This window comes from Culex pipiens, chromosome 2, assembly GCF_016801865.2.
Source record: "Culex pipiens pallens isolate TS chromosome 2, TS_CPP_V2, whole genome shotgun sequence".
In the NCBI taxonomy this organism is placed as follows: Eukaryota; Metazoa; Arthropoda; class Insecta; order Diptera; family Culicidae; genus Culex; species Culex pipiens.
This window is the reverse complement of record NC_068938.1, coordinates 196,720,661-196,748,043: the sequence shown is the minus strand read 5'-3', so window position 1 is coordinate 196,748,043 and position 27,383 is coordinate 196,720,661. Positions and strand designations below refer to the sequence as shown.

At 34.0% G+C, this 27,383-nt stretch overlaps 1 protein-coding gene across 3 annotated transcripts in view; it reads right to left on the bottom strand.

Moving 5' to 3' along the window:
* The window catches only part of LOC120415833 (potassium voltage-gated channel subfamily KQT member 1-like), a 454,129-nt gene that overhangs the window by 4,764 nt on the left and 421,982 nt on the right, over positions 1-27,383 (bottom strand). For all 3 annotated transcript variants that reach the window (XM_052709146.1, XM_039577469.2, XM_039577470.2), the window contains 2 exons: positions 14,726-15,098; positions 2,171-2,312 (listed from right to left, as the gene is read on the bottom strand). In XM_052709146.1, the coding sequence (XP_052565106.1) occupies positions 2,171-2,312; positions 14,726-15,098 (515 nt within the window). The remainder of the gene's footprint in view (positions 1-2,170; positions 2,313-14,725; positions 15,099-27,383) is intronic.

Below are 27,383 nucleotides of genomic sequence, written 5' to 3'. Positions count from 1 at the left end.
TAACCACATGATCACCCCTTATTCTGGTTCGATGCTGCCATCACGCGACCGCGTGCTCCGTTTGTTTGTCAACAAAGCTGCAGCCTATTTCGTCGTTCGTTGAGCCGACGGTCGTTTCCAACGACCTAGTCCAGCACTGATCGATCGTACTGATCGTACAATAGTTACAAAGGTGTTATGAAAATGTTCGAAAACCCGAAACTGAAGAAGCAATTTTCTAATCGAAAATAATCTTTGTTTATTATTCTTTTTTCATAATTTCAAAATCATGACAAACATTTCAAAAAGGCGAAATATAAACGAATTGTTTTTTTCGAAATATTTGACTTAAAGCTTTTCGATCACAATTATAACTTTATATTTAAGAATAAAAAAAACGAATGTTTTTTCAAAACTTTCATAAATTTTGAATGAGCTGTGAAAAAAAAGTGGGAATGTTTTTTCCGTGTTCTCATTTTTTTAAAGAAAAGTTCTAGCTGTAACGTTTAACTGTGCCGACGATACCAAATCGATCAGGTCCCTTTTCAAGATACGGGTTATAGAACATTTTCATAGCATTTTTATGAAAAGCTCCTAAGGGACCATCCATAAACCACGTGGACACTTTTTTGGGAATCTGTTACCCCCCCCCCCCCCTTCGTGGACAATTGTCCATACAAAAAAAATCTTTTTTCTATGGATCGTGGACAATCGCCATACCCCCCCCTCCCCCCCTAAAGTGTCCACGTGGTTTATGGATGGTCCCTAAGTTTGTATAGCGAATCCAATGGTGCAAGATTTTTGGATATAAGGAATTGAAAGACATAATGTCATCCACATAAAAAAACAAAATACTGACTTTTTTTTGCAAAAAAGTAGAAAATAGCTCCGCTTAGAATTGTGAGTGTTTTTTTGAGGTCAGTTAACCATTTGAGAGAATACAAAAACTCACAAAAATATTACTTAAACAAACTATAGATTGTATAAAGAATAGAAAACATATTTTAGAAGTCAGACTACTCATTACAAAAAAATAAAATTTCACATAATTCAGACCGATACTTTTTTGCGTATAAATAACTGTTCAAGTTTTACAGAATTTAACCTTAAAAAAGAAAACAGGCGAAAATGTTACTTCATTTGACCACCTTGCTGCCATTTGTTGATTCGACCGACCATTTAGCATGATTTTTTGGGGAGGGAGGGTTAAAATTGTTTCAATAATTTGTAATCACTTAGTTGCCGATACAAATTCTGTAATCATTTTGTCTGTTGCTTCGGATATATTTGATATTCGCAATATTTTATCTTGTCATTACAAAATTGATGGATAAAAATCATGCAATGAGGCAGTCTTCATGACAAAATCGATCCGTATTCTAACTACTTAATAATCTTAGGAAAGTTTGGAAAGCTGATGAATCTTTTTTTTACAAGGTGGAGATCGTGGTGTTGACGGACATGCTAAGAGTGTAAGAAAAATGTTCTTTTTTTCTTTTCAAAAGTTCGCATTTTGAATCAGAAAATCGAGTGAATTTCGGTGAAAAACGTTTCATCTGTTCTAGGTAATGCAAAAAGTTGCTCAATTTTTTTTCAGAATGGTGTTTCAAGCGAGTGGGTGCAGCTTACGGTGGTGGACATTTTTGTCTTTCAATGGTTGCCAGTTTGTCAGTTTTTTTTGGTTGGTAGATTTTGAAGGTTTTTTGAAAAATGCCCGTTTATTTTTTTTATTAAAATCATTCAAATAAAAAACTCAACTTGCGCGCTCAAATTCGTAAGCAAAAACAAATGAGTAAATAATAAGAAATTGAAAAATCTCTTGCTTTTGAAAAAAACGGAAAAACGATAATTACCCCGCTTTGGTCCAAATTTCGGCCATATGAATGCTCTTTTGAGCGAAGGGCAGCCATTGGAAGGCAGGCCGGCTTTGGAAGGAGGAAAAGTTGCCAACTTTGTGGCGGAAACTGTTGGTTGGAGGGTGTTTTGTTGTTGTTGTAGTAGGGTTAACAATAATAATAGGGTAAGAAACGTTAGAAGAAGGGTTTTAAAGGTTGTTAAAGCAAGATGAGCTTTGCAGTTGTTTAGTTTTCTGTCTTTTTTCGTAAATTTAGGAAACATGCACAGATTGTCAAATGTGTTGAAAGCTGGCAACACTGCGGTCACTCTCTCTTTCCGCTACGCAAATACTCACTGTGTGACCCGGGCCGGTTCCGGTTCGTCGTCCGGTTCCGGTTCCGCCTCGACCTCGTCGCTGGGCGCCTCCGTCACCGAGCTGTTCTGGCTGACGAATGCACCCCGGTTCGGGTCGTTCCGCCTCGTCCGGGATGGAGTTCCTAAATAAGTGGAAGAAGTTGTCAGAATGGCGCTGCAAAACCGGAAGTGATTCCTCACGGGGGTTGATTAATTGATTGCTTCGCGCGGTTTGACGCTAATGGATTGTTGTTTGCTTTTAGCTTTTCACGTTGTGATAGGTTTAAATTTTGTACGTAAACGCAATCTGGGGTTGGAACGGTGTGGGTAATGAAAATAAAGCATTGTTTAAAATTGTTTGCACGCTGCTGGGAGGTATCGATTACATTAAACTTGACTGGAAACTTTAATTATGTAACTCAGAGCAATTTATTTTGTTACTCGAGAATATTGAACACAATTTTTAAAGGTAAAACAAATGTGTATTGTTAGATTTCAGAAATAAAATAAGGCCATTGCAAATTGTATTCATTTTATTTTTATCTTATTTTGAGTATTTGTCCCCTTTCAAATTTTCACAAAAAATCAAGTGGCAAAAACAATTACAATGAACAACACAAATTGACAAAAATGACTCGACTGCCACCGAAAAATTGCATTCAAACAGCGAACGGCACCAATTCACCATAGAAACTTTTGAAACTTTATTTAAAGTTTTTGTCTCCCCCCTCCCTTCAAAATTCGTTGGAAAAATCAGGGGGCAAAATTTTTTTCCAAAAAACTTCAAAATTTCAATAGAAATTGAAGTGCAATCAGCTGAAATCATTTTAAAATTCATTCCCATGCGTTTAGAATCATTTTTAGCATGTTTTGGTTGATTCAAAAATCTTCTGAATTTTTGAAAATTATCGATGTGTATTATCTGGGTGCTGAAAAGTGGTTCGCAAAACGGCCTCAATTTTGAACTGTCAAAGTGGAACCAATTTACTGTTTGCCAAAAATAGAGAGTATTGTTAACGATCATTAAAAATTGTTTTTTTTACAGGTATGAAAAATGAGTGACTGGAGTTGATGTTAAAATATCTTAAGATTTTTTTTGAATAATTTTGAATGGAAGTTGTTTATGGAGTCGATGTGGTTGTATCCATCCAGAAGCTGTCTTTATTGTTTGATTCAGTTTGATAACCTACTGGTTTAGTTAAAATCTTCTGTTTTTCGCTGGACCAGGAAAAGCTGCAGGATTCCAAAATGTAACACTAGCCGTAGTTCTTTTTCACCCATTAAAAAGAAAAATCTCTTCTAACCGATCGAAACTTGAAAATACACACAATTTTTCAGCAAAAAATGTAAAAAACTAGACAAAATAAAACACACGCTACTGATTATAAAACAGCTAATTTACCAGTGAGAAAAAAGTCATGCTTGTGCTTGAACAGCATCCTACTTTGTAGATGTAAACAAAGTGGGATCATTCGAAGATCACTTTACGCATTCTCTGTATTCATCACCCAGTGAATTGTCGCAAAATGTTTTTTGTTTGCTAAAATGTTTGTTTTCGTCAAATCTTACAGTTTTTGAAAGCTAATGATTGCAAAACAACTGAACTAGTGAAAAATGCATTTTAAAACACTTTTTTTCATGCAAATGTAGAAACTATGGCTTTTTTCAATATTTATAAATTTTTATTTTCTCCCCTGCCCCTCGACCCCGGCCAGAGCCGAAGGACAAAAACTTTGAAAAATATTTGCATTGGCCTAAGCAAACAAATGTATTTTCGTAAAATCATTTATATTTTTGGAATTGGAAAGTTATGTTCATTTGTAAATTATGTAATTTTTCTTTACCACTTATCAACACCAGAAAAAAATGGAGCAGTTTTCTTTTAAAATAAATTTTAGATGAAAAAATGTCATCGTTTGAGCGTCAAACAAGACGGTTCCCGAGCAGATGGAAATAACTTGAGAATAACAATTATTGATAATTGAAAATGCTAGGCCAATAACAAATTATGTTATTTATAACAAGATTTGTTATTCGTCGTTATGATTTTTTTGTTATTGAATTGTTATTATAATAATATGCTAATAACATTTTTAGTTATTAACAAATCTTTGTTATTCTTTTTTGTTATTTTAACATCTAATCAGATCATCCAAATAACAGTTGGAGTTATTCTTTAATAACAAAAAATGTTATTACAAAGTTGTTTTGGCTTTTAACCAATAAAAAAAATTGTTATGATAACATAAAATGTTATGAAACCCTTATGCAAAAATGGATTTTTCAAGAAGATTCCATAACACTTTCTGTTATTTTAACAGTATTTGTTATTGAAATGACATGAGTTTTTTTATTACCGTCTGCCCGGGTTAGGGCTGCAATCTTTCAGAAAAAATACTACCCGAGCAGACGGAAATAACTTGGGAATAACAATATTTGATATTAGAAAATACTAGGCCAATAACATTTTATGTTATTTATTACAAGATTTGTTATTCGTCGTTATGAATATTTTGTTATTGGATTGTTATTGTAATAACAAACTTATAACATTTTTGGTTATTCTTCGAACAAAACTTTGTTATTATTTTTTGTTATTTTAACATCTAATCCGATCATCCCAATAACAGTTTGCGGTATTCTTCCATAACAAAAAATGTTATTCCAAAGTTGTTTTGGCATTCAATCAATATCAGACCAATAACAAAATGTGTTATGATAACATAAAATGTTATTCAACTCTCATGCAAAAATGGATTTTGCAAGAATATTCCATAACGGTTTTTGTTATTTTAACAGTATTTGTTATTGAAATGGCATGCATTTTGTTATTACCGTCTGCCCGGGTAGACGATACTGGGGAAAAAAGTGTTTTTTTAAAGTATTACCGGGCAGACGGTATTAACAAAATTCATGCTTGTTAAAATAACAGAAATTGTTATGGAATCTTCTTGAAAAATCCATTTTTTTGGTCTGATATTGATTGAATGCCAAAACAACTTTGGAATATCATTTTTTGTTATGGAAGAATACCCACAACTGTTATTGGGAAGATCGGATTAGTTGTTAAAATAACAAAAAAATAATAACAAAGATTTGTTCGAAAAATAAACAAATATGTTAGGAGTCTGTTATAACAATAACAATCCAATAACAAAATATTCATAACGACGAATAACAAATCTTGTTATAAATAACATAAAATGTTATTGGCCTAGTATTTCCAAATATCAAAAAATGTTATTCGCAAGTTATTACCGTCTGCTCGGGTTACCAAAATTGCTTCCAGTTTTCAATTGAAATTTGCTTAGTAACTTTTGTACAGATTGTCAAGGTTGAAAAATTACAAACATTCGTTAGTTATCCTGATCTTTTGGTAGAACTATTTTGAAATTCAAATCAGATCATGTCTTTTAATTGAAAAAGTAAAATATCAATGTTTTTGAATATTTTCATATAAAGGCAATAAAAATGTTTGCCATCCCCTGAAAAAACAATAATTTTTCGCAATTTTCCGTTTGCGTGCGTTTTTCAACTGCAATTCAACTGGTCATGAACTTCCCTAATTTAAGAGTACCGTAAACCGGGGTGACATTAATAGGATAATATTTCCCCGTCCGACTGAAGGCGTGATCAGACAAATCTCGTCCAACAAATCTCTGCCACCGGGACCTTCTGGGATCGAACCCAGCCCGACTGGGTGAGAAGCAACCACGCTTACCCCTACACCACGGGTCCCGGCGACAATGTTTATGTACGTTTAATTATAAACGTTTTTTCAATAGTGCATTTATAATTGTTCGGCTGAAACTTCATATTTTTGAAGCCGTGATGACTTTGATAGTCACTGTTTCTCTTACAAAATTCAGAATTAAAGTAAACAAGTTAGTCTTTTATTTCAATGTTTTATTTGTTGGTTTAACTAAGTTTATTACCTTTCAATGAAACTAAAAAAAAATCGGTTAATTGATTAAAAATTTCAAAGGTCGGTCAAAGTTCAAAGTTTTTTTTTTAAGAATATCAATTTTGGTTGCACCAAAACCAATTTTGTAGCATGATTTAAAAATTTCTGCCCATAAATGTGAAGATATTTTGATATCTGTTTCAATAACGCTTAATAGTTTTAACCTGGAAACTAGTTTTGTCAATTCGAACTCGTTTTCATTGAGAAAACATGACACTAAGAGGAGTATTTAATAATTCTATTAACCATTTCCTTATTAGAATTGACTTACGTTTGAAACTTTCCATTTTTTTTAAACTAATTGTCGAGGCCGTTTTCGTGTCGTTTTTTCGAAATTTTTTGAAACTAAAAATGACAAATAATTGTCTAACCCATCGTGACACTTTTCAGCCATTTTTTTACTAGGGCTCATGGATTAATTGAAGTCATTTTTTAAAATACAGCATTAAATTTTTCGCCTTAATTTTTGTTCGAGAACTCAAAAGTGCCTTTCAAAGAAAGTCTGTCCCAAAAAACGCTCTCTGCATTCGGTTATGAAGCCAATAAATAAATACCAACTTAACAAAACAACCTTTATCAACATTTTTCTCCATTGAACGAAAACATGTGTGCGTTGACGAATTGCTCGCTTATCCAAATTCCAATCATTTATTTTTTGAATGATCGGACCAATCATAAATCAAGAAATGCTTTGAAAAAAAGGGATAAAAATGTGAAAATAGTATGCATGACGCTATATTTGATTTTGCTTCATCGTTACCAAAAAAACATAGTTGAACATAGAAGAATTCCTCCAGTGTGACTTGAAATATTTGTTCCTTTTCCTTTGAAAGGGGGAAAAAATCAAAGGCAGATTGTTCTGGGCTATGATTTTCCCTTTCTGCACCGCGGTTGACCGTTTCCAGAACCGCTCAAATAAGACATTTCAAAAGATTCGTGGGTGGATAAAGCTGCGAAACATTCTACTTTGCATATTTCAGCAATAATTTGCCGGCTGGTCAAAAAAAAAAACGAAACGCGGTTTGGAGGAACCAACGACAAAAAGCTTCAGCATTGTGGTAAAATGAAAAATAGACGAAAAAAGAGAAAGAAAACAGAAATCGGTGGCGATATGCAAATTGGACCTAAATGAAGCCACTACTGAGGTACTGAATTGGAACGTGTGAAACGTCTTGTTCTTTGAGGTGGGCGGTTTCCTAAGTTGAAAATGGAGCCACCGGATGGCTGGGAATTGTGAAAAATCTATGCAGTTTTTTTGAGTTACATTTTGCAACAAAAAATCTAATTTTTCAAATATTTTTTCAACAAAAAAGATGAGTTCAAAATCGTTGAAAAGTTTTTCCAACTGAAAATTATTACTTTTCTACATTTTCTGAAAACACAAAACTTACCAGAGCGTTAAAAACAGTACCAAACTTGAAAATCGTGGGTGGCACCCCCAACCCATCCTTCAGGGGCATACATTTTTCATTCAAATTTCCCGCTTTTATTGCACACTTACACGAAATCTTAAGATTGCTGTTGGTGCTGGTAGCGGACGAAAATTTATCAATGGTTGCAGGGTTACTGCCAAAAAGTTATTTATTCAAGCTATTTAAAATATTTGTTTTGTCTGAAAAATATTAAAAAAAACCCGGACCAAAACAGACAAAGAACATCAAGGGAAAACATATTTAGCAGTGTTGCCAATTTTTATTATTAATTATTTTTTGAAAACATTGTACTAAATATTTTGATAAAAAAGTTGCACTTTCAAGGAAAAAATCACCTTAACCGTTCGGATCAGATTTTCAATGTAAAAAATTTGAATTAAGTGAAATTTTATAATCTTTCTGATAAGAAAAAGTTAAGGGTTGCATTTTTTTACATTGAAAATTAGATGTGTGATTGTTTTGTGGCACTATTTTTAACACTTCTGTCTTTTTCTAGCGAAGTTTTTTTCAACTTCAACACGCAACTCTTGCGATAGAGCTAGGTTTGGTCGCGTTGTCTAGTCCTTGATGTTTTAGTAGACTCACGCTGTATTAAGAACTAAATTTATTCCCTTTCCGTGTGTGCACGAAATCACGAAAAAGAATAAAGGGCAGAAATACTGTAAAAGATATTCTACCTACAGATTTTTTTTCCACAAAACAAGGTAAAAAATTATTTGAGACAAATTTAGCCTCTAGGACTTATCATTTCCTTTATTTAAATGGTTCTCTGACCCCAAAAAATGACAACCGTGTGGCGTTTCCAGCGTTTCGATTACACGACCCTGATAAGGCTTATTGCATGTGAGTTTCACCACCCACCACCCATGATGAATCGTGGTATCTCTTCCACCAAACAATCACGCAGCCTTCTTTGTTGTTGTGGTGTAAAAATAACGTGCCACACCACGCTCCCAACTACAAAAGGCGCAGAATAATCATAATAATAGATCGCACCTCTGCACGGAGAGGAGATGTGCTGAAAAATTCCGTCGCGTGTCACGTGACACAAAGGCTGACGGGGCAATTTAGGGAGACTATAAAAATGGTTTTACTGACGGGAGTATGATTCTCTTTGCACCACAAAGTGATTTTTTCGGTTCATTTCTCAGATTAGTTTTCAAAAGGACGCATGAGCCATTTGTAAACGAGGCCGATTTGCGATCGTTATTCGATCTATTTACGAAAAAAAAACAATTTCAACAATTTTTGTTGAACTGAAAAAAAAATGCAAATTATAGTGTCGAAGGTCACGATGGCCCAAGCGTCTGTTTGAGATTTCAACTAAATTTAGCATTCTTACTCTAGTTTCATTTGCAAAAACATTCTTGCTTAATTTATTCAAACATAAAATTCTTTAGTTTAATTTAATAATGTTTTGATTATAAAAATGGGTGACAAGAATGCAAAGCGTTCAAGAGGGTTCCTTATAAACGAGCTATAAACCTGCAATTATTTTTCTGGTCTCTCAAAAAAAAAAACAAAAAATAATTTAACAGAAAATAATTAATTTCTGCGTTTGTTTTACGTTTGATATTGAAATTACGTTATTTTCTAAAATTAATGTTAAAGATGCAAAATCAAGTTTGCAATCGATTATCTTTATATACATTTTTGATAAAGTACACCGTTTTCATGTACAGACACGCCACGGTTTTGCACTGCCCCGGTTTTGATTCGTTCAGCTGGCTCGGTTAAGGGGTTACATACATGTAGAAAAAAAATGGTAATACAGAAAATTAAATGAATCCACCAAAAAGATGATTTTCAATCACTCCTGAAAGTTTCATGAAGATATTTCGTGACTGAACTAAGTTAGAGACGATTTAAGTGCAACATTTTGCCATGCGCAAAGCGAACTGTCAAACTTTGTGAACATTTTTTCTCTAAACACCGAGTTGATTTACGGGTGCCACGATATCTCGAGATTGGATGGGCCGAAAATTTGGGTTGGAGACGCTAAAGATATATCGCGTGTGCATGACGGTGCCCGGTTTTGAAATTTTGCTTTTTTTTAAATACAAAAATCAAAAACTGACGTTTTTTTGTATGAAAAACATCAAAAATATTTTTATCTTTTTTTAAATAAACTTTTTGACGATCATGCACACAGGACCGGTTTAACGAGTCTTCACCAAAATTTTGAGCCGATTGTGTTGAGATATCGTGGCACCCGTTTTTAGAATTAGCTTACTTCATATAGCTATATTTCGGTAATGATACAACCTTTGTCTTCAAATTTGTTTTGACAATAGATGAAAACAGATTTTGAAAAAGTTTCAATGTATGCTAATGCCAACCTCTGACATTTTTGCCCATTTACGTGTATGTAACCCCTTAAGCACGGTCCAGTGCTTAACTGAATCACAGAGCTTTTGGGATTTTGGCTATATGGGAGACATTGGCTAAAATCGTATGAAAAATCACGCAAACATCAAAAAATTATAATGTTTTGGAACCGGGATGATGTCAGCTATCCATTAAAATTATAATTACATGAAAATTTTCTTTATGGTTTTTGAAAATGCAATGTTTCTCGAAAAAATACTCAAAATTATTGTTATTGCAATATGGGTATCGAATGATCAGATTTTTTTTCATACAGTTCGAACGTAAAATTATTTTTTGAAAATACTCAAAATGTTCACAAAACTATGTATTCTTGAAAAAAAAAATACTCAAAATTAAATTTAATTTTACATCAAACGATCGGGATTTTTTCATACATATCGAATGTTACAACAATATTTTTTTGGAAATACTCAAAATTTTCACAAAGTACGTATTAAAAAAAAAAACAAAATTTCAGTTTTTACAATATGGGCATCAAATGATCGGAATTTTTTCATACATATCGAATGTAACAATATTTTTTGTTTTGAAAATACTCAAAATTTTAACAAAATCACTTACTTTTAAAATACTCAAGATTTCAGTTTTTACAATAAGGGTATCAATCGATCGGGATTTTTTCATACATTTGGACTGGTAAAACAACATTTTTGGAAATACTCAAAATTATCATAAAACTACGTATTTTCGGAAAAATACTCAAAATTTCAGTTTATACACTATGGGTATCAAACGATCGAGATTTTTTTCATATATTTTTAAGTTTTTACAATATGTGTTTCAAATGATCGGGATTTTTTCATACATTTCGAATGTAAGAACAACATTTTTTGAAAATACTCCAAAACTTCAAAAATCTACGTATTTTCGAAAAACTACTCAAAATTTTAGTTTTTCACAACATGGGAATCAAATCATCGGGATTTTTTTTCATACATCTGGAATGTAATATTATTTTAAATTCTCCAAATTTTCTCAAAACTTGAATTTTGAGTATCGTTTTGAAAATACATATTTTTGTGAAAATTTTTAGTATTTCCAAAAAAATATCGATGATACATTCGAAAGGTTTTAAAAAAAATCTGATCGTTTGATACCCACATTAGGGTGGTCCAAATCCGGACTTTTTTGGGGCTACCCCCTGAAATCAAAGATTGACCCATCACTAGGCTAAATTCCAAATTTGAGCTCATTCTGACCACGGGAACCCCTCCCTCCAATCGCTTAAAGTTTGTATGGGAAAATTCGTCAAAATGTATGGAGAAAAGCAACTGTTTTACTTTTTTACCTGTGGAAGGCGCCATAATCATCCGATTCTCACCATTTCTCAAATGTAGAACCTTCATTAAATTTAGAACAACTTTCCCGAAGACACCATATTTTTAGGATTTTTTCCCGCGAAGTTATTAGCGCCCAAAACTGACCCTTTTTGCGCGGCAAGCTGTAAGGGGCTACCTAACAACGATGTTTATTTCCAATTCGTACACGCACGTGCTCTCTCTCAGGTTCAAACTCTCTCACGAGCTTGCTCGCCTGCCTGCCTGCCTGTTTACCTACAAGCGCGCGCTGTTTCTCTGCTTGGACTTTTGTCGTCGTCGTCGTTTTCGTTTGCTATCCGCTGCGCTGCGTTCTTTACATGTTTATTATAATGTTGAACTAAAATAGCAGGATTGTTTTGAGATATATTTGGCATATACATTCTTAAATTATGTCAAAAATAAAAAAAAAAACTGCGCTAAAAAAATGTTTAAAGAAAAGACAGCTTAGGCTCAGTTAACAAAATACAGCAAATGTAATGAGAACAAGGTTTGTTTGTTTTCCCAAGCATTACACGCAGTTTTTCGTATATGCTAAAGAAACATGATAATGATTCAATTGTTTTAAAAAAATCAGGTAATACAAATGTTGTTTCTTTAGGTAGTCTGCTTTAACAAAAATATACTTTAGTACAAATCAAGGCAATTTCACAATTATTGCTGCAAATTCTCATTCATACTCTTTAGAGAGTATGAATGAAAATTTGCAGCAATCATTGTAAAATTATTATTTAAATTTTTATTTTAGAGTTATTTTTTTATTCTTTCTGGAAATTTCTTTCTGTGTTCCTAGACCAGACCTAGCAACAAATATTGCAACTGTTTATCATTTTTTGTCAGTTTACCTATACATTTTTCGATTCAGGAAACATCTCTTTCTGCACAATCGTTAACTACATTCAGATCAGTTTAAAAAAAATCTAAAGAAAATTCCTTCCTTTTTTATCTAAAAAAACAGCATGGTATTTCTTGTAACAAAAGCAGATAAATTAAAATCCAAAACGTTTGCAAATAGGTTTGGATCAGAACAGATGACGATTCATGGATGAACTAATTCATCAAATTTGTATTCTATCTCACACGCTCTTATAACATGATATCTATTGTTGGGGTTTTTTTTCGTTTTGTTGATCACATATTACATTGAATTTTATATCTCAAAGCAAACCTGGTATTTTAGTTCAAAATTATAATAAACATGTCAAGAACACATCGCAGCGAATAGCAAACGAAAACGACGACGACGACAAAAGTCCAAGCAGAGAAACAGCGCGCGCTTGTAGGTAAACAGGCAGGCAGGCGAGCAAGCTCGTGAGAGAGTTTGAACCTGAGAGAGAGCACGTGCGTGTACGAATTGGAAATAAACATCGTTGTTAGGTAGCCCCTTACAGCTGGCCGCGCAAAAAGGGTCAGTTTTGGGCGCTAATAACTTCGCGGGAAAAAATCCTAAAAATATGGTGTCTTCGGGAAAGTTGTTCTAAATATAATGAAGGTTCTACATTTGAGAATTGGTAAGAATCGGATAATTATGGCGCCTTCCACAGGTAAAAAGGTAAAACTGTTGCTTTTCTCCATACATTTTGACGAATTTTCCCATACAAACTATAAGCGATTGGAGGGAGGGGTTCCCGTGGTCAGAATGAGCTCAAATTTGGAATTTAGCCTAGTGATGGGTCAATCTTTGATTTCAGGGGGTAGCCCCAAAAAAGTCCGGATTTGGACCACCCTAACCCACATTGTAAAAACGGAATTTTGAGTATTTTTTCAAAATACGTAGTGTTGTTATAATTTTAAGTATTTTCAAAAAATGTTGATAATACATTCGAAATGTATTAAAAAAATCCTGATCGTTTGATACCAGTATTGTAAAAACTGAAATTCTGAGTATTTTTTCGAAAATACGTAGTTTTGTGAAAATTTTGAGCATTGAAAAAATGATTAAACATTCGAAATGTATGAAAAAATAACTGATCATTTGATACCCATATTGTAATAACAACATATTTTTGGTTTCTTTAGAGAAAAAAAAAATGCATTTTCAAAGTACAGGAAAAATGCGAATTCATGTGAAAATTTTCTTAAAATTATAATTTTAATGGATAACTGACACTATAATTTTTCGATGTTTGCATGATTTTTCATACGATTTTAGCCAATGTCGCCCATATAGCGAAAATCCAATAAGCTCTGTGTCTCGGTGCTAAACCGAGGCATGTCTGTAATAGGCTTTTTATGGATTTGTTTTGAATTAATTTCAAAATAATTCGTGAAGGAAAATAAAATTAAGGGCGAATGCTTAAAAGTTAAATGCTATAAAAATGTCTACTATATCAAATAATTTGTAAAGTCACTATCGATTGCAAATTTTATTTTGCCTCTAGAAATGATTACAGTCCAGACTCGATAATCCAAAGACCTTGGTAAAATTAAACTTCGGATAATCGAATCGCGATTTTTTGATGTTGTTTAAGTTTTGGTTGTTATTGTAAAAAAAAAATTTTATTTAATAGGCAATCAAAAATTCAAATTTGACTAAAATGGCGTTGTAAAACACGAATTTGATGTTAAAAGTAAGAAAATAAAAATAACGATTTTTTTTGTTTGTGAAACAAACCTTCGGATAATCGAGTTTTTATTTTCATTTTTTTTTCATCCGAAAACCACAATCACTTCTAGTGCAAAATATGCCTTTTCTTATCTCCTAAAACATATTTCAGAATTTCGAAAATGAAAAAAAATGCAAGTTAAAAATTTGGTGATAAAAATTTAAATAAAAAATAAACAGGGATTTTTTCCGTGTATCATTTATTTTAAACGTTCTCGTCATAACCTACAGCTATGCCGAAGACACCAAATTGATTGGAAAATCCCTTCTCGAGATGAGCAACTCTCTACGAAATCGGCCGATTTCGACCTTTTTTATTTTTTGATTTGACTTAAACTTTGTGGGGGCCTTCCATATGACCAAATAAGCTATTTTGCGTCATTGCTTCACCCATACAAGTCTCCATACAATTTTGGCAGCTGTCCATACAAAAATGGTATGTAAATATCCAAACAACTGTAACTTTTGAGTGAATTTTCTGATCAATTTGGTGTCTTCGGCAAAGTTGTAGGTATTGTTGAGGACTTTTGAGAAAAAATAGGTGCACGGAAAAAAAAATTGCAGATTTTTAATCAACTTTTTGTTTACTAAAACTCAATTTCCCAAAATACGTATTTTTTGATTTTCGAGATTTATGTTAGTGGGATGGTAGCTGATCTAAATAATGCTTTTAATATATTTCGTAGTAATGTTAATATTTCGGTTTAAACAATCATGCTTCTCGTTCAAACATTTGTTTCAAATTCGTTGAATGGAGACGATTCCTAAATGATGTAATTTAAATAGTTTTGGAAGCAATCAATTAGGCATCAAGTTAATTAGCATGAAAATAAATCTCTTTACTCACCCGCCGCCCTCGGTTCCTCCATGTAGAAGACCACGTCCCCGTCCGACTCGCTCTTGGACAGGTGATGGTGCGCGTCCGCCGGTGCCGCCGTAATTGGCGTTCCGAGCGCGGTACTTTCACTGGCCGCCACCCCGCAACTGGTTCCGGGTCCACCGCCACTTCCGGCACCCCCGCCGGGTGTCCCCACCGTCCCGCTGCTGGCCGCTCCTCCTCCGGTGGAAGATGGCGTCGCGAGGGGTCCGCCGCCGGAAGTGGATGCTGCCGCCGCAGCCGCCGCCGTGGCCGATTTCACGCCCGGAGCGTCCATCCGGTTTCGGGATTTCCTCCGCTTGAGCACCGAGGCCCCACGTCGCGCCACCTGTACCATTAGGGTCTGAACCCGAATGTTTCAAAACAAAACAACAAACAACAACACATTGATACACATCTAGACGGGGGGCAGGCGGGCGGCACACACACACACGCGCGCGCACATTAAGAGCGGGCGGGGTGGCGGGGGAAAAGGCGGGAACGAAACGAACAAACACACGCACGCACACCACAAACGGAACAATTGCACGTTTTTTGCATTACTTTTGTTACTTTTTTTTGCTATGGGGCCATCCGCAAACCATGTAGATTTTTTAATTTCGTTCTAATCCACCTCCCCTCTCTCTTCAAAAGTCCACGTGGTTTGTGGATGGCCCCTAAGGTGATTTTGCTATTTTTTGAATGGGGGGATTATGTGGGTGGGTTATGTCAGGTGCATTGCATTCAGGGTAGATGATGAGAAGTTATGTTGAAAGTGATAGTGAGAATGTTTAAAATATTGTATGAAAGAATAGTTAAAATAGTCAAAAATTGTATTAAATGTAGAAAAAAAGGTTATAGGCAATTCCATACCATTAAAATAGAATAATCAACAGAAAACAAATGATAAACGCTATTAAATCTTGTTTTTTAAATATTCATATTCACTTTTGAAAAATTGAACACCCATTTTTTGCCATTGATACCAAATAGATCAGATCAGACATCTAAAATTTTCTGACCAACTTTGACTCATTTGGAGTCAATCTTCTCATCCTGTCTGATTAAAACTTTGCAAGAAATATGAAAGTTTAAACAAGTATAATTTGCGATTTCACATGATAGGTGTGCCAATATAATGATGGTGCTAGTCAACCGGAAAAAGACGATAAAAGTCAAAAAGTTCTTTAGAAAGCTCTTTAGCGCAAAACTACTGCAATTACTGGCAGGCACTTATCGTCTCTACCCTTAAGTTAAGCTGCATGCAGCATCAGACGTTGAAGAAGCATCAAGCATAAACACACTGATGAATTTCACCAGCTTAGTGCCACGTCACTTCCATTATGCATCATAATCCAAAGCATAAGCAGTAATGCACACATGCAGACACACGTCAGAAGTCAAGCCGGAAGCAGTTGCGAAGCGCGCAGTCAAGCAAAAGCAGAAGCTGAGAGCGAATCATCGTTGTTAGTTCCGAGTCTTCGTGGAAGTGTATCAACTCCAGGGTCGTGAAAACTCACTTTACGGAACTAAAGGGAGGAAGTGAACGTGACGGAGAACGTTGCAAATTTATCCTCGCGAACTGCTTGATGAACACCTTTCGGAGTTAAAGTTCGTTGTAGTGAAAAGCCTCATATTTTTTAGGGATCTGATGTTGTTGATAGCTGAATCGGTTTTATTTTCTTAAATGACATTTTAAAATTCCTTTTTGCAATTCCGTCGTGAAACTACTCACTTTTCCTGTCATTCTTGAACGACGAAATAGCCTACTTTTCTGTACCAAAAATAACAGAATCGAATAGCAACACTTTTCAAAATAAATGCTGAAAAGTTCTACTTTTCAGCACTCAAATGGGTGCTGAAAAGTTGAACTTTTCAGCACTTGTTTCGAAAAGTAACACTTTTCAACATTTTTTTGATTAAACGATTTATTGACAAAATACATGAAAATTTTACTTAAAATTTCACTCAGTGTGTGTTTTTTGGAATTGCAAAAAATGTTGTATGGAACTCATTGCAAAACTTGATTTTTTCAGCACTCTTCGTATTTATCCAACTCGGTGAACCTCGTTGGATAAATGTACGACTCGTGCTGAAAAAATCCTATTTTTGCAACTTGTTGCATAAACTACTATTTCATGCCTTTATTATTCATACAATAAGTTATCAAATGAGCAGTTCTCTACGAAATCGATATTTTTTTTATTTTTTTCGTGTTTTTTAATCCTGCTGAAACTTTTAAGGTGCTTTCGGTATGCCCAAAGAAGCCATTTTGCATCATTAGTTTGTCCACAAGCGGAAAACGTTTTTTGGGTTTTTTAAGCATCTGTGTAAATTTTGAGCGAATTTGGTTAAGATTAACCCATAGGTACTCGAGCCTAAAGTTGGTGAAAAACATGATTTTCATACAAAAATTTCCCCTTTTAATCGCTAATAACTTGTCCAGATCGAGTTTTATAGCTTTAGCATGTTCCACAAAGTTGTAGAGCTTTAAATTTCCAATAAGAATTTAACTTTCGAAAATATTTGGATGGAAGTAATGCACCCTGCAGACAAAACCGTAAGCAAATAGGGTTATCACAAATTTTTTTCGATTTTTCCCATACAAACTTCACATTTGAGTATCAATGGGTAAATATTGACCGATTTTGCTAAAAATTGACGCAGAGTCCTAAAATAGCTCAAGGAACAAAATTCAGCTTGTGGAGCGATGTTTTTTAAAAAAAAAATCCCATGTTCTGGGCACCCTAATCCACTCAAAAATGGTGTATGAAAATTCATAAATCTGTACCTTTTGGAAGTATTTTTTTTATCTATTTGGTTTCTTGGGCAAAGTAACACTGAAAAAAATGATACACGGTAAAAAAATTGATGATTTTTAATTTCATTTTTGTCACTAAAGCTTGATTTGCAAAAAAACATTTTTTTTTTCATTTTTATTTTATATGTTCTAGGGGACATCAAATGCCAACTTAACAGAAATTTCCAGGTTGTACAAAAAATCTTTGACAGAGTTATGATTTTTTGAATCAAAACTGATATTCTCAACAAATCGAAATATTGGTTGCCAAAATTTTTTAACTTCTTTTTTCGATGTAAAATCAAATTTGCAAAAAAAAAAAACTTGAGTTAAATTTTGATAAAGTGCACCGTTTTCAAGTTAAAGCCATTTTAGGTAACTTTTTTGAAAATAGTCGCAGTTTTTCATTTTTTTAAATTAGTGCACATGTTTGCCCATATTTGAAAAAAATATTTTTGAAAATCTGAGAAAATTCTCTATATTTTGCTTCTTCGGACTTTGTTGATACGACCTTTACTTGCTGAGATATTGCAATGCAAAGGTTTAAAAACAGGAAAATTGATGTTTTCTAAATCTCACCAAAACAACCCACCATTTTCTAACGTGGATATTTCAGCAACTACTGGTCCGATTTACAATGTTGAAATATGAAACATTCGTAAAATTTGATCTTTTCAAAAACAATATTTTCAAAAAAATAAAATCAAAACTAACATTTCAAAAGGGCTATACATTCAATATTACGCCCTTTTGCAATGTTAGTCTTGATTTAAAAAAATTGTAAATTCTGTTTATAAAAGTGGACAAACTGCACTAATTTAAAAAAAACTGAAGTAGTTTTTGGTTGCAAATTTGATTTTACATCTTAACATGCAATTAAAAAAAATTGGTGACCAATATTTCGTTTTTTTTTCAAAAAAAAATCAGTATTAATTCAAAAATTCATAACTCGTTCAAATTTTTTTGGCTCAACCTGGAAATTTCTGAAAGGTTGGCATTTGATGTCCCCTAAAACATATTTAAAAAAATAAAAAAGTGTTTTTAGCAAGTTAAGTTTTAGTGACAAAAATTTAAATCATCAATTTTTTTACCGTGTATCATTTTTTCAGTGTAATCCTTATCCATACCTACAACTTTGCCGAAGACAACCGAAATCGACAAAAAAATCCTTCAAAAGATACAGATTTTTGAATTTTCATACATCATTTTTGTTAGGGACATCCGGATTCAAAAATACAAAAAAAATCGAATGACCGAAATCTGAGAGAATTGCTCAATATAAAATAAAATAAATTTAAAATCTGCCTTAAAAACTTAAAATGTAAAAAATAAGTGTCACTTATATTTAAGTGACTATCTATTTTTGTTGGCTTTCGGGCTTTGGGGATACAAGAGTTTGACAATTTTTACGATAATAAAAAGCCCCAATGTTTGTTTATGATTCTTACAGAGGATAATTCTACAAAAAAAAAAATAGTGATGAGGCCATTGCAAATTCTGTTTCATGTTGCCTTCAAAGTTAAAAAAAATCATGAAAAAAATACTGCCTACAATTTAAGCTTTTATTTAAAAAACTTGTACCGGTACAATCGATTGTAAACTATCAAGAATAGATTGAATAACGTTTATTTATGCAGAGCACTTTTGGCTTTGAAAAAATCAAATTACTCTAAGAATAATGCACCTTTTTGCCCACCCTTAACTTTACCAGACACAAGGGACAATAACATTAAATAACATTTTTACCATCCTTATTAATTTAACGTAGACAGAAAAAAAGTTGAATTTTGGAATGTTAATAATTTGGTAGGTTGAATATTACCTCTTTTTGCCTTCCTCACGTTACTGAGAAAAGGCTATAAAATCACTCGAAAAATGAACTTCTCAATTAGACCTCCAGACCCACCTTCATGTATACCTATCGACTCAGAATCAAATTCTGAGCAAATGTCTGTGTGTGTGGTGGGATGTTGATCAAAAAATTGTCACTCGATTATCTAGACATTGGCTGAACCGATTTTGTCCGTTTTGGCGTCATTCGATCCGTCTTGAGGTCCTATAAGTCGCTATTAAAAATTATGCAGTTTAGTTAAGTACTTCAAAAGTTATGCTTAAAAAACGATTTAAGAAAAAGTCCGGAAGATTGTAAAAAGGGTGTTTTTTGTAAGAAAACCCGCCATGCTATATATTTTCAGAATGGTATTTAAAATATCTTTCCAACGCGTCCAAGACATTGAAGATCTGACAAATCTATCAAAAGTTATAAGCACTTAAGTGTTATTTATACGCTTTTTGGAGGCCGGATCTCAGATATGTTGATGAAAACGTTGTCCGGATCTCTTATGCGACCTATCGTTGGATAGGTATTCAAAAGAGCTTTCCAATGCGTCAAAAACAATGAAAATCTGACAACCCTATCAAAAGTTTTAAGCACTTAAGTGTTATTTACGCACTTTTTCGAGGCCGGATCTCAGATATTTTGATGAAAATGCTGTCCGGATCTCTCATGCGACCTATCGTTGGATAGGTATTCAAAAGACCTTTCCAACGCATCCAAAACATTGAAGATCTGACAACCCTATCGAAAGTTATAAGCACTTCAGAGTTATTTATGCACTTTTTGGAGGCCGGATCTCAGATATTTTGATGGAAACGTTGTCCGGATCTCTCATGCGACCTATCGTAAGGCTAGTATGCAGATCGGAAGGAAAGGGGAAGGGTTAATTTTTTCTTGACCGGTTCCTTCCGAAGTGCGTATACACTCGTAGGAGGGTATTCAAAAGAACTTTCTAACGCGTCCAAAACATTGAAGATCTGACAACCCCATCAAAATTATAAGCACTTAAGTGTTATTTACACACCTTTTGCATTTTGGATAGCACCCTTTAAATGTGAGGAAGGCGCCAACCACCTAAGGGTGGATTAAGTAACGTTTTTTGAGTAATATTACATAAGAAAATGTAAAAATGTGAACCTGATAAAAATTAATCATTTTTGGGGTAAAACTAATTATTTTTATTGACACAAAATCTGTCACCGTTTCCTGATGAGCATTACCATTATTTTTTTTTTCTGTGTACACGAAGAAAAATGTGTTCCGAAAATTCCAAATGTTCCGTTTTTAAAAAACGTACCATGAAATTTGTACACTTTGTTCGTGAGATTCCCAAATTCATGAACGCTTGTTCACGATTTGGGGAACTGATTTTTCTTAGTGTAGCTTACAAAAAATGTCATGTTTACACTATTATATTTCATAAAAAATCCATTAAATAAACATATAATTTCATAACTGAAGGTTTATTTTAATTGCAATAAAATTTGATTAGTTCTCCGCCAACTCACACAGCAGTTGCCCCAACCCCTCTTCGATTTTTGTGAAACTTAGTCCTAAGAGGTAACTTTTGTCCCTGATCACGAATCCGAGGTCCGTTTTTTGATATTTCGTGACGGAGGGGCGGTACGTTTTTCAATAATTTGCAGCCTGAAACGGTGATGAGATAGAAATTTGATGTCAAAGAGACTTTTATGTAAAATTAGACGCCCGATTTGATGAAGTACTCGGAATTCCAGAAAAAACGGAGTTTTCATAAAAAAAAACACTAATTCTTTTTAAAACTATTCCATTTTCCGTTACTCGACTATAACATTTTTTGGAACATGTCATTTTATGGGAAATTTAATTTACTTTTCGAATCTACATTGACCTAGAAGGGCAATTTTTTCATTTAGAACAAAATTTTTCATTTTAAAGTTTCGTATTTTTTCTAACTTTGCAGGGTTATTTTTTAGAGTGTCACAATGTTCTACAAAGTTGTAGAGCAGACAATTACAAAAAAATTAAATATAAACATACACAGAAAAAAAAATCGTGGTAATATTACATCTGGGAAGGGGTACATCTTTTATGTCAGAAAAATGGTGTAATTTTACCTCTGGAAATGTATAATTTTACCACTTTTCTGGTGTAATGTCATTTTTTCAGTCTAAAATGAGGTAAAATTACATCATGAAAGAGGTAATATTCAACCTTCCAAAATTACAGCTTCCAAATTTACATTATTTTTTTCTGTGTATGGGGTTTGCTTACAAACACTACTAGTTATGGCGATTTTACGAAAAAAAGTTTTGAAAATTTACTTTTAGCGTTTCTTTTTGTTTAGTCGTCCGTGTCTGTCGCGGGTGACCATGAACGGCCATGATCAACGACGACCAAGTTTTTAACAACTTTTTAAAAGGTTAAAACCATTCTAACGACAGATTCATCAAAAATCCTGGCTGGATTCGGTTATAATTCTATTTAATTTAGCAAATTTTTATTTGATTTCATTACTTGGATTTTTTAAATTTTAAATTGCTTATTTTTAAATTGACAATTTAATTTACTTTTAAACAATTTGTTAGGTTAAATATACAATTCTAGTCAAAACCAGTAGAAACTTTTCGTACAGATTGCCCCTGCTGCATGTTATGTAACGTTGACTGCACGCTCATTTTGCCGCAGAGACACTTCATCTCGATAAGTGGATGTGAAATAAGCACGTGACGTGAAGGAGGAGAGAGGTGGATGCTGTTCAATAGCATCCTTCCCCCAGCCCCACCCACACCATTCTGTCAAAGCTAATATTAATGATGGATGTGAGAGAGTGTGTGTACATGCGAGAGACACTCCACTTATGAAAAACTAACCGTTTTCTTTTTTTTTCTCGTTTTATTTTTTTCCTCAATTTTTCCCTAGCTCACTTAATCACAAAACGAACGTGACGCGAATTATGAAATCGTGGGGGATGTCATCCCCCTTTTTCGAGTGGATGATGATCAAACAAGCTGACTAGTGGTGATTGAACATAGACCGGGGGAGGGCTTATCTGAATAATGAAGTGCGATAATGGCAAACGATCATGTTGATGATTATGTTTATTGACGTTTGAACGGTGGAACTGACAGCGCGAAGCGCTGAGCACGAGTGCTAGCGGGATTTTGTTTGAACTAGCTAATTTAACGTGACGGGAGTTGTTTGATCTGCTGATGAAATCGTGCAGATTTATTGAACCGTGAAGGGTTGCGATGTTTGTGATTTGTGATGTTAGTTGGTTGCATTATTGCAAGCTTCCCTGCACCGTGCGGTACACGCGGTACACTTGCACCTCGGGTTTGCTTTGCGCCTGCTTTGTTCGGTTTACACCCGTACCCGACTCACACGAACCGAGGGTATTTTGGTTCATCGTACCAGCGCACCACGACACTCTCGGTTTGCCGCGTCGGTTTTGTGTCTGGTACTCACCCATGGGATGAACCCGGTATATGAGCCAAGGTGCTTCACTCGTCACGAGCCGAGGTACGTGCCGTGGTACGCGCTGGCGGTACAAAACGGGTTCAATACCACGACACGTACCACGGCACGCTGTGTTCATGCCATGGGTGAGTGCCAGACACAAAACAGATGGGGCGAGCCGAGAGTGTCGTGGTGCGCTGGTACGATGTACCAAGATACCAATACAAAAATGGGTTCAGGCACGTACCGAAGCTAGAAAACCAAACCCGCGGTGTGCGTTGGCACTGGCGCATGGGAAGCTTGCATTATTGTCAATGAAATGTTTATTAAAATAGGTATTTGAACAAATTTTAGCATTTTCAGAGTTTAATTTCAAGTTTAAGTTGAAATAACCTGCATGTTTTTTTTTCAATTTTAAGTTAACGTTTGCTTTATTATAATCCCGCTACCCAAATTTCACTTGAATTCAAACAATTTCTACCTTATTCATTCATTCTTCGAACTGCTCCATTCATAATGGCAGACTCTTTGAATCAATCACTTTTGCCTTTTTTCTTCTTTTACCTGCTTGAATAATACAGAGTGCGAATCGCCAACAAGTTGATTATTCAGCAATTTATCATTTCTCCGGAAAACATTTCCCACGCCAGGAAAAAAAGGGAAAGTGACGACCACAATCGAAATTGTAATCGAACGAATCAATCAACAAACAGTCAGTCAGTCTGCGTGTGGGAGGATTGTTGGAAGTACATTACTGTGGAAGCTTCAAAGTGTCAATTTCAATTGGCATCGACTTTGTAATTGGGACTTGGGGTGAGAATTTTGTTTTGCCATTTATTAAAGTTGTAAAAATGTATTCGTCAACAAACTTTGTACTAATTGTTTGTTCTAAGTTTATAAAATTATGTTTAAAGTACTTTCCCACAATATTGCTTTAAAAAGCTCGTTATCACTTTCCTTTGTTTCCCCCGCAAAAGAAGAACAAAGCAAACAATAAGCTCTCTCACACCATGCCAACATGTGTCCGTATCCTATCACATTACAGTGTGTGTACTTAGTGAGCATCCAACGAAGCAGAATAGGATAACGAACACACACACATTTACACTGCTGATGTTGTGCTTAAAGCTGGCACTATTGAACACCAATCGACGACGATTTTCGCTCCTTGTCATGCTGACATTGATGATTATATTTTCCTCTCATATTACAAGAAAGAAAAAGAGGGAAAGTCTCCCCGCGAGATGGCGAAAAGCACCCAGACTAGGTCGATTTTTGACGGATGAGAGAAATGGATGCTGCAATAGGGGCTTCTACCAACATTTATTTCTAGTAAAAAAAAAGTTATTAAATTTGTTTGAATTCTAGCAGTGAAAAAATGTTCTGTTTCGTAAATGAAATTTAAATAATTTTTTTAATAACAGAAAAGGAAACCCCTATAATATCAATCAATGGAGTGTGAAGAGGCACTTTTTTTTGGGAGAAGGTTACTCGATGAAACGTGTCGACAAGAGTGTGGTTGGATTCCCCCAAAAAATAAAAGTTTTTTCTTCTCCTTTCTTTTCTCATTCAGCTGCTGAAAAGCTTTCCATTGTTTTTCGTTTAGGTTCAACGCAAAAAAGGCGATCAGGAATCGATAAGAGGGGAAAAGGGGCCGGCTTTCTCATTTAATTATGAGGATTTTTGTTTTGTGCTTGTTGATTTCGGTATTTTTTGCGTTGACACGCGATAATTGATTGTGGAGAGAGAGACCCTTGTTCAGAAGCCCCCCCATCCTCTCATTTATAATTTGGTTGTGGAAAGGTTGAGATGAGGGCAACGAGATTGGATTTTGATTTGATGGGATTTTTGTTGTGGAGGGAAATGTTGAAATACCATAGGAGGCTTTTGATGATTTTGTTAAGCAACAGGGTGAAAAGATGTTTTATTAGGTGTTGACAAAACATAATAGTAGTTTATGCAACATGTTGCAAAAACAGGATTTTTTCAGCACGAGTCGTACATTTATCCAACGAGGTTTACCGAGTTGGATAAATACGAAGAGTGCTGAAAAAATTAAGTTTTGCAACGAGTTCCATACAACATTTTTTGCAATTCCAAAAAACACACACTGAGTGAAATTTTATGTCAAATTTTTATGTATTTTGTCAATAAATCGTTAAAATCAAAAATTTTTTGAAAATTGTTACTTTTCGAAACAAGTGCTGAAAAGTTCAACTTTTCAGCACCCATTTGAGTGCTGAAAAGTAGAACTTTTCAGCATTTATTTCGAAAAGTGTTGCTATTCGATTCTGTTATTTTTGGAACAGAAAAGTAGGCTATTTCGTCGTTCAAGAATGACAGGAAAAGTAAGTAGTTTCACGACGGGATTGCAAAAAAATAACTTTAAGTTTTTTTTTATTTGGATTAAAGATTGTCCATGTATTCTCGATGTCAAAAAAAGATTTTTGCTTCCTTAGCTTTTCCTTACAAGTTCCTTACTAACTTTGTGGGGTCCTTCCCTGTGACCAAAGAAGCCATTTTGTGTCATTGGTTCACCCATACAAGGCTCCATTCAATTTTGGCAGCTCTCCATACAAAAATGGTACGTAAATATTCGAAAATCTGTAACTTTTGAAGAAAAAATGGTACACGGAATTTTTTTACGATTGTAAATTGACTTTTTTTCCTCAAATATTGAATATTGATAAAAAAAAATGAAATTGAAATTGAAAATTACTTAAAACAATTTTTGATAAAAATGTTCAATTTTTTTTAAAGAATCTTTCATGAAAAACAGACAAGCACCCGACAAGAAATCTGTTCGAGCAGCTCAAAAAATTCCTACAATTTTCTGTTTTTGATCAGTCCGGTTGCTGATATACAGCATTTTAAAACTAAAATTTTGTGAAAAATCAGTTTTTTTTTCTCATTGTTGCCTAATTATCTTTTATTTGACAACTGACGATATTTCGAAAACAATTGGTTCTATTTGTGATGTTGAATAATCCAACATTTGTCATTATTTTTTGCTATTTTCAATAAAAAAAATCTTTAAACTAAAGTTAACATAATTAAAAGTTTTAATCACTTATTTTGGACGCTTTAAAATTTCCAATTTATTTTCATTGTAAAGAGCAGAATATTTCTCAAAAGTTCGACTTTTCACATCTAAAATCTAACCATTTTTTATTTCACTTTTTGTTACTAAAGCTTGACTTGCACAAATACAATGTTTTAATTTTGAGCAATTCCATTTAAAATAGGGAATCGGTTGTACCCGACCCTCTCCGATTTCAATGAAACTTTGTAGACATGTTATCCTAGGCATATATAAGCCATTTTTGTGTATGTGGGCCCAGTTACACTCGATAATGACATTTCAGAAGGGCGTAAGTGTTTTAAATATTTTTGTTATTCAGAATTTAAATATTTCTGTATTTCGAAGCCGTTGCATCGTATCAAAAAGTGGTCAAAGACAAACTTGTAGGAAATTTGACGGGCTTTCCGAAAAAAATACACTGAAAGAAAAAAACACTCCACTTTTATGAGATTTTTTGATTTTTAAGTTTAAAAGTCAAATTTGAGGGTGAGCCCACGATTTTTTTTCGTTCAAATTTTTTGTGAAAATGGCCTAAGATGTTACAAAAAGACTCACGAAAAATGCAGGATGGAGCAACTCACTTAAAAAAATACAAAAATAATTTACTGAAACTGTTTTTTTCAAAAGTGCTCTAAACATCAAAATTTTCAAAATCCGAACACGAGAGTCGATTCTCTAGACAATTTTACATAAAAGTCTCGATATTGACCATTGTCCAAGTCCAATCCTTGTGAAGTTACAGCGGTTTTAAAAATAAAAAAATGTTGAAAAAATAGGTTTTTTGATGGTTTTTGGAAATTTCTATATGACAGACTTGGTTTTTCAGTCTCGAAATTATTTTTACTGGAAAGCTCGTCCAATTTCCCATAAGTTTGTCTTTGACCACATTTCAATTGGATGTATGGGCTTACAGATATAAGCTTATTACATTGCTCATAACTGAAAACATCAATTTTTTTCAGTGTAGTATAGTAACCTAGATAGTAAACTAGCTTATATCTGTAAGCCCATACATCCAATTGAAATGTGGTTAAAGACAAACTTATGGGAAATTGGACGAGCTTTCCGGTAAAAATATTTTCGAGACTGAAAAATCAAGTCTGTCATATAGAAATTACGAAAAACCATCAAAAAACCTTCTTTTTCAACATTTTTATTTTTAAAACCGATGTAACTTCACAAGGATTGGACTTGGACAATGGTCAATATGGAGACTTTTATGTAAAATTGTCTAGAGAATCGACTCTCGTGTTCGGATTTTGAAAATTTTGATGTTTAGAGCACTTTTGAAAAAAACTATTTCAGTAAATTATTTTTGTATTTTTTTAGGTGAGTTGCTCCATCCTGCATTTTTCATGAGTCTTTTTGTAACATCTTAGGCTATTTTCACAAAAATTTTGAACGAAAAAAAATCGTGGGCTCACCCTCAAATTTGACTTTTAAACTTAAAAATCAAAAAATCTCATAAAAGTGGAGTGTTTTTTTCTTTCAG